Genomic DNA, 11,255 nt, shown 5'->3' with positions numbered 1-11,255 from the left:
AAGGTGAGCGCCGTCGGGGCCGGGCGCGGGGCCGCGGGGCGGTGCGGGGCGGTGCGGGCCGGGCCGGGCCCGGGGGTCGCTCGCCGCCTCCCGCGCCGAAGGGGAGGATTTCGCATCCCGGCGCTTTCTGGGGCGTTTCGCGCTCGGCGGAGGGAGAGGGGGAAGAATTTCGATTTTTAATTACTACCATTAAAAAAATCAAATTTGCAATTCTTTGGGTGGCCTGATGGATTCCCTGATTGACAGCCGGAATTGACACTCTGGGTACCTCTTATCTCGGGCATTTACGGCAATTTCTAATTGCAGGTAGTTTGTGGGTTTTTTTCAGCGCTTTGGCTCGCATGGGAACCGAGCGATTACTTCAAGAGGCCCGGGTTAAGTGCAGGCAGGGAGAGAATTCAATCCACATTCAAATTGCTTCATTAAAGAGACGCAGCTTTTGTTGCAAAGGATTTAAATGGCCACTAGAAAGTTCTTATTTATTGTTTTGAGGCGGTTTATATAGGGTGCCCCGCGCTCGCCCGGCGCATGGAACCGCAGCCGCCCTCTCCCGCTCTCTCCCGCAAGGTGATGCCGCCGGAGCCGCTGCCCAAAGCTACCGCCCGCTGCCTCGACCCGCACGGCCGCGCCATGGTAAGCGGTGCGGGATGCGGGGTCGGGACGCGGCGGGGATCGCGTCGGGAGCGTTGGGGCCGCGGCTGACGGATACCCGCGGGGCTGTGCCCGCAGTCGCAGCCCGACGGGGAGCCGCTGCCCGCAGCGCTGGAGAAGGAGGACGCCCGCTCGGCGCCCAGCACCCCCTCCACGCCGTCCGTCTGCTCCCCGCCGTCCTCGTCCTCCTCCTCCACGCCGTCGGCCGGCAAGAACGTGTGCTCCAGCTGCGGGCTGGAGATCCTCGACCGGTACCTGCTGAAGGTGAGCGGGGGGCGGCGGGGCGGCGGGGCGGCTGCGGGTGGCCCCGGGTCTCAGCCTCTGTCCGCTCCGCCGCAGGTGAACAACCTCATCTGGCACGTCCGCTGCCTCGAGTGCTCCGTGTGCCGGACCTCGCTGCGGCAGCAGCACAGCTGCTACATCAAGAACAAGGAGATCTTCTGCAAGATGGACTACTTCAGGTAGGAGCCGGGCCGGGGGGTGCGCGGCGTCCTTGGCCGGTCCCTGCGGGAAACGGCTGCGAAGCTGCCGGGCCGCAAAGCTGCTGCTCGGGGCGGCGCGGGGCTGCGGGAGGAACGGAGCCGGGGGCGGCCGCGGCCCCGCCCGGGGATCCTTCCCCGCCTCCCGCTGCGGTGCGGGACCGCGGTGCGGGGCATTGTCCTGGACGGTACGGCCCGGCTTTTAGAAGCGTCCCCGGCCGTCTGCGGGGCCGAATGGTTTCTAAAACCATTTTTATGCCGGCTAGCACCAAAAAAAGCCGAAGTGTCGTTGGTGTCAGAAAGGTACAGAACCGAAACAATTCCCGGCCTCGCGGAGCCCTCGGGCGGGTGTGCGGCGGGGCCGGGGGCCGCCGGGCAGGGACGCACCGCGAGGTTCGGAGCCGCGTCCCCGCGGTCGGCGTTCCGCAGTCGGGCCGCAGCCCGGTGATCGCCTCTGGGTGATAACCTCCCACGGCGCGTTCTTCCAGAAACTGCGGCGCGAGGGGTGGAGGAATCCCAAACTCTTCGCTGGGGCTCCATTCGCCCCACAGCCCTCAGCGCCGGCGCTTCCCGTCCCGGCGCGGTGCGGGAATGCCGGGAGGGAGGGAGAGCCGCGGGCAAGAGATGCTCAGCCCTGCGGGGCTGCGCTGCGGGACGGAGCGGGTGGCGGCTGTGCTGCGAGGGAGCGCGCTGCTGAATTCCGCAATGTTTTGTTTTTTAACTATTATTTTTTTTTGCTATTATTGTTGTTACTATTGTTTTTATTATTTACGGTGAGGCTGTCCCGTGCTCTTCCGTCCCGGTGCCGCTGTCGTGTGCGCACCGCCGGCTCCGGAGTCCGCTGGAATCCCCCCCGCACCCACGGACGTTTGGGGAACTGTGAGGTGCCGCTTCGCTGCTTCGGAGCGCTTTCAGCGTTTCCATTAATTAATAATCGTTTTGATTTCATTAATATTTTGAAAGGATGGAAGTTTTCAAAGACGGCTTTAAAGCAGCGAACCGAATCTCGAAATTGGCTATGGGCAAATGCGGGGAACGAGATCTGCCCCCAAAGCACCGTCTGTGCCGGGAACTGCGGTGCGCAGCGCGGGGCCGGAGCGGAGCGCGGAGGTGGGCACGGCGGGCCGGTGCCGCTGGGGGGGAGCTCCGCACCCGCGCCCCGCCTTTGGCTGTAGCACAAAATGATTTCGTTTTTGTGTGTGCGGGAAACGATGCGGCGCGGGGCCGGGCGGAGCGGAGCCGATCCGATCCGTGCTGCCGCTGCCGTCGGTTCCCGGTGCTGGCGGGTCGGGCCGGGCTCCAGGAGCGCCGCGATCAGGAGCCGCAATGGTCGCGGGTCGGGGCCGCCGGCGGTCGGGCTGCTGCCTCGGACGAACCCCACCCGGGTTCCTCTCCGAGACGGCGCCGATCTTCTCAGGACTGCCCTGCAGATCCCCAGACAGCAGGGACGCAGCGCTTGGCAAAGCGCAAATTTGACTGTTTAGACTTGTTATGATTATTATTATTTTATTTTTCTTTTGTTCTTCTTTCTTTCTTCTTTCTGTCTTTCTATCTTTCTTTGTATTGCTGCGTATGAAATGTGTTTTTTAACAGCGGAGCAGACAGCCCCGCTGCCAGTTCCCGGGGATGCAGCCATGCAGGGATCGCTGCCCGGTGCCAATGCCGAGGGTCAGCGCGGGGCCACCCGCAGGCGCTGCCCCGTGCCCCCTGCTGCTCCCGGCCCTTCCCTGCACGTGTGAAGCTGTGTAAGTGCTGGCTCTGCGGCAGCTCCACGGCCTCGTGCATTTTTGAGCAAGCGTTGCTGTTTCCTGTGTCTTGTCAAATAATTGCATTTGGCATCCAGGGCTCCAGCGCTTTGAGGAGAACCAAATTAAAACTGGAGCTCGTGGAGCTCCGTTGGAGGAACACAGTGTTCCCAGGCGATGCGAGGGCTGCTTGTGGCCAAACTCCCACGGCTGCAGAGAGCCGGGTCCTGGTGTGCTCCTGGTGTGACCCTGGGATGCTGCGCCGTGCTGGGCTGCCCGGGGCACAGACAGCGTGCGTGGACAGCAGCCCTGGCGTGCATCCCTGTGGGTTGGAACAGCAAGGGCCTGCAGGTGGGCTGGTGGCAGTGTGACCTCTGCCACCCCTCTCCTCTGTGCTGCAGGGTGGTGCTCCAGCCTGGGCACAGCTGTGGCTCGGCGTGGAGATGGGCTTGCTTTGGTCTTCTGCATCGCTCTGTGCGATCTCTGGGAGCTGCTGCTGCTGGGGCTGCATTAGGGTCTTCTGATGGAGCTCACCAGGAGGGGATGGGGATTTTGGGGCTGTGGATGGCCCTGGGTGGCCCTCACCTTGACCTCGTGGGCAGGAGTGGGTGCCAGGGCTGGGAGTTGTGGCACCGGGTGCCTTCCTGTGCCCCAGGCACTGCAACCCTCCCTGAGGTGGTGGAATGGGGTGATTCCTCCTTGGAAATGCCTGATGCTGCTTTCTGTCTCCTGTCACGGAGAGCTGGCAGTGCCTGCTCATCCAGCCCCAAACCCTGCGAGGGGCCAGGGCTGGTGGCGATGCCTGGGCTGTGAATTCAAGCATTGCCAGCAGGGATACCAGTTGGGCTGCATCCTGCTGCAGCGTGGCTCCGTCCTCGGCCCCATCCTTGTCCCCTCACTGCCAGGCGGGCAGTGGGAGCCCCACAGACCACCCCTGTGCCCTGCAGCTGCCGAGTGCGCAGGGCTCACGGGGCTCTCACTGCCCAGCATCAGGAGCAGCTCGGTGCATTGCAGGGTCTCATTTCTGAGCCATCCTCTCCAGTAGCAGCGCGGGCCGTGCCTGTCCCAGCACACTGCATTGCCCGCTCGGAGCAGGGAGTGATGGAAGTGGGGAGAGGCGACTACCACGTGTCGTTAGTTCCTCTGAGCCTGCCCCCTTGACTGAGAGCGTTCTGCAAATACGACTGTTTATATAGCGCATTGTTCAAAGTAATTCGACTTACAGGAACGATTTCTACTTCTAAATAAAAAATTAATACAGTTCTTTTGTTTGTGCGTTTATATAAGTGAGCTGGCACAAAGTCAGTTTACAATGTTCCCATCTGAAGTAAATTAGCGAAATCTCTTAGCTAAGTCTCTGTATAATTTCAGCTCAGAAATGTCCTCTTTAAGCAGCTTTTTTTTGTTGGTCCAGGTTTTGGGGTTGATTTTTTTTTTTTTTTTAATTTTTTTTTTTTTGGTCAGCGATGGTCAGGCTGAAAAATTTAAACCTTTCTCTTCCTCAGCGGCTGAGATCAGGGCTGTGTCAGGGCCAGCATCAGCTCTGCCGTGCTGGAGGAGATGCTCGCCTCCCCCCACTGCTCGCTGCTTGGTGTGTTTATTTATTTTAACAGTAATAAAACTCGAACTGAGCACCCACCCGTGTTAGCAGAAGCTGAGGCTGGCTGTGCCCGGGCAGCTGCCGGCAGCGCGGTGCTGAGATGCTGAGGCAGAGCCGCTGGTGTGCGGGGATGGGGCGGCATCGGTACCTCCTCATTCCGCCACAATAGTTCCCAGCATAAATAAACCCGAGCACAATCATCATCTTCTCACTGCGAGGAGACCTCCTTGTAGGAGGAAAGAGCAGATGCATACGTTTGTATGTGTTAGGAGAAAACACATGTTTTGATTTATTGCAGTAGGGGAAAAATGGCTCTAACAGAATTTCCATCTGAGTGTCACACCGCCTGTTATCAAAATAAAAAGCCCGTGAACTTGGAGGCTGATTCACTGCACTGCGTGACCTCAGCGCTTGCTCACACAGCTCGGCCCTCGGCTGCACCCTGTGCTGGAGATCCCTGCCTGCGAGCAGCTCCGGGGCGTTCTCACTGCCACCCTTTCTCCGTGTGGGCTCAGGGGATTCGGGGGGGTTCAGGCTCTGCTGCCCACCCTCACGCTGTGTCTTCTCCTCCTGCAGCCGTTTTGGTACCAAGTGCGCCCGCTGCGGCCGGCAGATCTACGCCAGTGATTGGGTGCGGCGGGCGCGCGGCAATGCCTACCACCTGGCCTGCTTCGCCTGCTTCTCCTGCAAGAGGCAGCTCTCCACGGGCGAGGAGTTCGGCTTGGTGGAGGAGAAGGTGCTGTGCCGGATCCACTATGACACCATGATAGAGAACCTCAAGCGAGCAGCAGAAAATGGTACGTGGCCACAACACTGCCCTTGGCCCAGGTACTGCGCTGGGATATCGCCGCCCATGGCGAGGGGCCAGGGCTGTTTCCATGTGTGGATTGCGGGATGGTGTCTGCAGAGCAGCTGCTCCTGCGCTGGCCATGCAAGGGTCCTGCAGCAGAGCCGTGTGCTGAGGGCAGTGCTGAGCACGGCCCCGGCCCTGCTTCCACCGCACCGCTGTGCCTCACTGCCACATGTGGTGGGTCAGAAAGCCGTGGGGATTTGGAGGCTGTGAGTCATAAATCTAGAAGGTGGGAAACCTGGCGGGTGTACAAACCCTTCCCATCATTTTCCACTGGCCCTGCCCGCCCAGGGATGCGCTGCAAGTGGCTTTCACATTCCAAACTGCATCCCACTGCTGCCGGTGCCATGAGGTCATGCACTGTCATGGCTGCAGGGCAGCGGCTGAGTGGTGCTCAGAACAAAGTGGCTCTGGAGGGTTTGTGAGGCCATGCCATATCGTGTTATCACTGGGCTGGGCCAGAGTGGAACCTGCCCCACATTCTCAGGCTGCGGCTGGCTGTGTGGTGACAGGAGCGGGGCTGCAGAGGGCCTGCCTGCCTCTCTGGTGCTTGGCTGGATTGCAGGGACACTGCCCACGGAGATACTGTGCAGCTGCAGAAATGCTGAGGGAAGTGCCCAGGGACCCTCTGCACTGGGAGTGCAGCTCCTGCCTGTGTGCCACTCAGTAGAGCTTCACGGTTGTGGGGAGGCCAATGCCACGTCCCAGCCTGTGCAGCATGTGGAAGTGATTAACAACCTGACATGAAAATAATCAGTGTTTCTGTTTACAGCATTTGGGTAAGAGGATGGAAACAGTGTGCCCTGTTGGGCTGGGAGGCTCCAATGGCTGGCTGGTTTGAAGGGCATAGGGCATGGAAGGAGGGGCCGTGGGTCTGGGAGGAGTGTGGGGCTGCGGGGCTGCAGCTGTGGTCATGGCTGGGCCTGTCTGTGAGATCCTTCAGTGCCCTGGCCCTGCCCAAGGGCTGGGATTTGTGTTGCAGAAGGGGCTGTGGTAGTGTCAGGACAGGGGCTGAGTGTCCGCAGGCAGGTGCCCACCTCCCCATGCCCTTTGGCTGGAGGAGGGGATGGGAAGGCTCTGGGGAGCTGCACTGCTGCAGAGTTAAAGGGCCACACGTTTTTCCCCCTCCAGTAATTACCCAGCAATTTCTTCTGCACATGAGGTTTTACACACAAGAAAAATAAACAGATGTTGCTGAAGTCAGAGTCCCATTCATCATCCTAAAAGAACAAGTCAAACTATATGAGAAAGTCCTTCAACTCCAGCCAAGACAATCACAACCCTGTCCAGCTTGCAGAGCAAACACCGTGGTGTGCAGGCGCATCCTGGGAGCGGGGCGAGCGCCAGCCCCATGCATGCACCCTCCCTCATCCATCACTCCTCTGGGCAGTGCATGGGCTTCACTGCAGACCCCAGTATGGGGTGGGGGCCCTGGTCCTGGCCCTGGCCTTGGCCTCTCCCCCAGTGGCTCCATGGCTGCATGAGCACAGTCAGGCTTGCCTCAGCACATCTCTCTGCAGAAAGGCTGCTGCCCTGGGCCATGGTATCATGCAGAGTGGTGCTGCAGGGAAGGGGCTGCTTCTGCTGTTGCTGCCTCAGGGCCCAGGAGGAGGTCAGGGAGGTTTGGGGCCAGGGAAAAGAGCAAGGAGCCTGTTGAAATGACACAGGTGATGGAGGCAACGGGGATGTGACATGGTGTGGGTCCTGGTGTGCCCAGCAGCAGGCAGGGCTCCTCTGGGCTGCTTGCTGGGGCATGCGGCCAAGTGGTGACCACGAGACTGGGCTGGCTCAATTGACCTCAGAATCCATCTTCCCACTTCCCTTTCCCCATCCATAATTCTCCACATCTTCCACAACATTGCTGCTACTCAACTTTAAACCCATCAGGGTCAGCATTGCCCTTGGCGATGGAGAACTCAGTGGCCCCATGCAGCTCCAGACCAGCACTGCTATGCACACCGAGGGACGCTTGAGGCACACGGCTGTTGTTCAGCTCTTTGCACTGAACTCAAACTGGGCTTCTCTTTCGCAGGCAATGGGATCACACTGGAGGGGGCCGTGCCCTCAGAGCAGGACAGCCAGCCAAAGCCAGCCAAAAGGGCCCGCACCTCCTTCACCGCTGAGCAGCTGCAGGTAGTGGGGCTGGGCTGGGGGCGGGAAGGGCTGCGGTGTCAGCTGCAAGCTGACTCCTCTCCTTGCCACCTGCCAGGTCATGCAGGCACAGTTTGCTCAGGACAACAACCCCGATGCACAAACTCTTCAGAAACTCGCAGACATGACGGGGCTGAGTCGGAGAGTCATTCAGGTGAGGGATGGCCGTGGGCGAGCATGCAGGATGTAGTGCATGGGATGCAGGCATGGGATACAGGTGGATGCGGCGTGTGGGACGCAGGGTATGGGAAGCAGGTGTGGGATACGGGGTGTGGGATGAAGGCAAAGTGTGGGCATCATCCAGCGTTCTTCTACCAAAGACGTGTTTAACTTTCTAATGTGTAAAGACCTGGCTCAGGCCTCCATTCTTGAGACTCTTCATTCAGCACGGGATCAAGTAGCCCACGTGCAGGGCGATTCTTTATGGGCTGTTTTTTGAAGGTGCTTTGAGCAGGAAGCGATTTGTCAAACGCTTGTGGCTGTTTCCTTGCTGTGGCCGTTGCATGGCCTCAGGGCACTGCTCCGTGCTGTGACTTGTGGAAGGATTTCTCTCCCAATTTTCCTAAAGAAATTAAAGCTTAAGAAAGAAAACACCACACTGGCATGGAAAAACTTCCACTCATGTTTTAGTTCTAGGGCGTAACCCCAAACCATTGCTTTAATCAACAGCAGTGAGACACAGTCGTGGCTGCCGGTGGGACGGAGCAGGGCTGTCTCCTGCAGCACCGGCATTTCTCAGCTGCAGTGAAACGCTGTGGGACCAGCGGACGCTGTCGTGGTGTTTGTGTGGGCATTTCCACACACGGTTCCTTTTGTGATTGCAGAGGTGGCTGTTGTGGGTCTGTGTGCGAGGCGATGGCTCCCCGTGTGTGAGTGCAGCTCAGCCCGCTGCCCTCCTCCCTCAGTGTCCTCTGCTTTCGTTGCAGGTTTGGTTCCAGAACTGCCGAGCCCGCCATAAAAAACACACTCCCCAGCACACGGTGCCGCCCTCGGGGCCCCCCCCGCCCCGCATCCCCTCCTCCCTCGCCGAGGACATCCACTATTCGCCCTTCAGCAGCCCGGAGAGGGCCCGCATGGTGACACTGCATGGATACATTGAGAGTGAGTGCAGGGCCGGGGGGGGGCACAGCTCGGCCCCACAGAGCTCCTCTCCTTGGCGTTACCGCTGCAGGCCTTTCTATGTTTTCCACAGCGAGCAGCCCGCTCGCAGGCTGGCTGTTTCACCGCCAGGCCATGACGGAGCGCCTGCGAGTGGTGTTATGGCAGAAGGGCGAGTGGGACGGAGCGCCTGGGCTCTGTGAGCCCACAGAGCTTCTCCTCACCCTCACCCCTCACAGAGGGACAGGGCCCTGGCGAGCCCCAGCCTGGCGATGTCCCCTCAGAGCCCCCTGGCCAGGCCGCGCTGTGGGGCTGGCTGTGGGCACGGGGCTGAGGCCTTTCTCCTCCACAGGTCAGGTACAGTGTGGACAAGTGCACTGTAGACTTCCCTACACGGCTCCTCCAGTGCACCTCAAAGCAGACATGGAAGGACCGCTATCGAATAGGGGCGAGAAGGTAATGCTGGTCCTTGCTGCCAGTTTGGGGCCAACCTCCTCCTGTAGCAGCAGCTTTTGTGTCCTATCAGTGCCACCGCTGGCTCTTGTGAGCAGCACTCTGTGATCTGGCAGCCGCCGGCTCTTGGCTGTGTTTCCTTCATTTTGGTGACCTTAGAATGACTGTCGGTAAATGGCACAACTGCATTCTGCACTGAATGCCCCACAATGTCGTGGTGTGCTGAGATGCCTTGGGGTCTCGTGACCTCCTGCCTGAGCTCCTCTGTGCCCGGTTCTCCCTTCCCCCAGAACTGCTGGTGCTCGGTCTGCACAGCTTTCCATGAGTTAACAGGAAAGGTTCATTTCTTGGGAATTCCAGAATTGCTCAAAAAATAACAACTGGCTGTTACTGTATCATGAATCGGAATGTTATTTCACAACGTCTCGCTAAGAAACATGCATTGATATTTTGCTGTTGAGCCCCTCAGCATCTGTCCATTCTTACATAGGGCTCATCTGGGGGCAAGGCTTCTGAACTGTTGCATATGTGCTTGGGATCTCAATTTAAGTGGTTTCATTTTGAGGAAATGCTGAGCCTTTGGCATCATTTTAGCTTTCATCTTTTAGAAGTTCTCAGCATCTCTTTCTGTTTAGTGCAGCAACCAGAGATTATTGAGCTATGTTTTGACAAGCAGAGGCAGGGGCACAGCAAGTTACTGCTTGGTCAGAGTGCTATCATTTTATCATGACTTTATCACCACAGAAACTGCGGAGTTTTCAGAAATGTTATGTAGTTCTGATGCTGTCATTCAAAGAGACTCTGCAGCAGCAGCTAGCTCCTGTGACTTAAATGCTGTTGCTTGCTTGCAGATGTTGCAGGACTGGGTTCTCAGGACATAGAGCTGCCTTCCAAATTCCTTTTCCAAACAATTCCTTCCATGGTGAATTCCAGAAAACTGTGTTCCCTGCAGGCTCTGTTCTAGGAGCAGGACTGGGGACAACAATGGCTCACAAGAGCTTGTCCCTCAGTGAAGGTGGCTGCCCTGCTTCAGCTGGGTGCGTGCTGCCTGGCTGCTCCCTGAGATCCCATTTCTGCCGTGAGGGCCGCTTGTCTCTGGAAGCAGCTAACGCTTGGTTCCTGTTTCTCCCCCAGGTCATCCTCTTTCAGTACTGACTCCGCAAGCTCTTCCTCGCCTGCCCATGGCGCTCCCAGCACCACTGCCCCTCAGTCGCTGAAACGCAGTGTCCAGCCCAAGGCAACTGTTCTCAGTCATGCAGGAGAAACTCAGATTCGGCATTCTCGGTTATTCCCATTGACCAGCATCTAACATCCACTCTTATTTCTCCAGCAACACTCTGTGTATATGTGTGTCAAGTGCAGAGTTGCATTTTTCACTTGTTTCTTGTGGACTTGTAGAATGACAGTGAGTCTCTCCAAGACAATGCCAGACACAGCCCAAATGAGTGACTGCTGTGCTTACAAACCTTGCTCCCAAGCCGTGGGCACATGAACACATCAGTACACGCTGAATCACGGGGGGTTGGATGATCACCCACGAATATAAAGAAAGGAGGAATTTACACAGTTTGGCCTGATTCTCTTTTTGCACCAGTGAAGCACTGTTGGTTCCCGGACATCCCTCCTCATTTACACTTGCATGTGTGAGACTTGAAATGGGCTCTGGCTCAGCAACTCAGAGTACACGGAGGACTCCTGAGCCAAAGTCACAGGTAGCTGTGACTCCACTAAGTGGAAAACACGATGCCAGCTGGAAATAGGCAGTTTTTCTTCCTTCTCAAAGTGCTTTAGAATCACATGCCCTTTGATCACTCTGTAAGGTAAGTAAATCTTAGTGTTCCCCCCATTTCATAGGAGGGGATATGGAGATGTCCTGAACTGAAAGGAGTGGTAGGGTTGGTCGGTGGCAGAGCCAGGCTTGGCACTCTGAAGGTTTCATTTGCTGACTTATTCTCAGAGCACCGACTGTCTCTCCTCTCACAGCCATTTGCCAAATCTTTTTATTATTATTATTCTCGTTCCTTATTAACAAGCTACTTTATTTCCTTTAAGTCATGTTGGATGATGAATGGGTGATTTGGGAATGTACCTACACCAAACTCTTAGATGCTCCATACACTGGGACTGAGAAATCCTTAAGGGAAGCTCACCAGTAGATGTGTAGAAGTGACTTGCTCTGGCGTGGACCCCAGGAGAGGGGCCCAGCTCTGGGCTCAGTTAGTGAGAAG

The 11,255-nt window shown here is 57.7% G+C and overlaps 1 protein-coding gene across 1 annotated transcript; it reads left to right on the top strand.

The window, feature by feature from the left end:
- Nucleotides 1-341: 341 nt before the first annotated feature.
- On the top strand, nucleotides 342-10,261 carry LHX6 (LIM homeobox 6). The gene is made up of 10 exons (XM_042831072.1): nucleotides 342-374; nucleotides 493-633; nucleotides 730-915; nucleotides 991-1,112; nucleotides 5,052-5,272; nucleotides 7,358-7,458; nucleotides 7,535-7,630; nucleotides 8,403-8,577; nucleotides 8,927-9,030; nucleotides 10,162-10,261. The coding sequence occupies exons 1-10, from the start codon at nucleotides 342-344 to the stop codon at nucleotides 10,180-10,182; spliced, it is 1,200 nt and encodes a 399-aa protein (XP_042687006.1). The 3' UTR covers nucleotides 10,183-10,261.
- Nucleotides 10,262-11,255: the final 994 nt, after the last annotated feature.

The sequence above is a fragment of the Centrocercus urophasianus genome, unplaced genomic scaffold (assembly GCF_019232065.1).
Source record: "Centrocercus urophasianus isolate 14NV4802_14NV808 unplaced genomic scaffold, USGS_Curo_1.0 seq_34, whole genome shotgun sequence".
In the NCBI taxonomy this organism is placed as follows: Eukaryota; Metazoa; Chordata; class Aves; order Galliformes; family Phasianidae; genus Centrocercus; species Centrocercus urophasianus.
The sequence above is the reverse complement of the archived record's forward strand: the minus strand, read 5'-3'. Positions and strand labels throughout refer to the sequence as shown.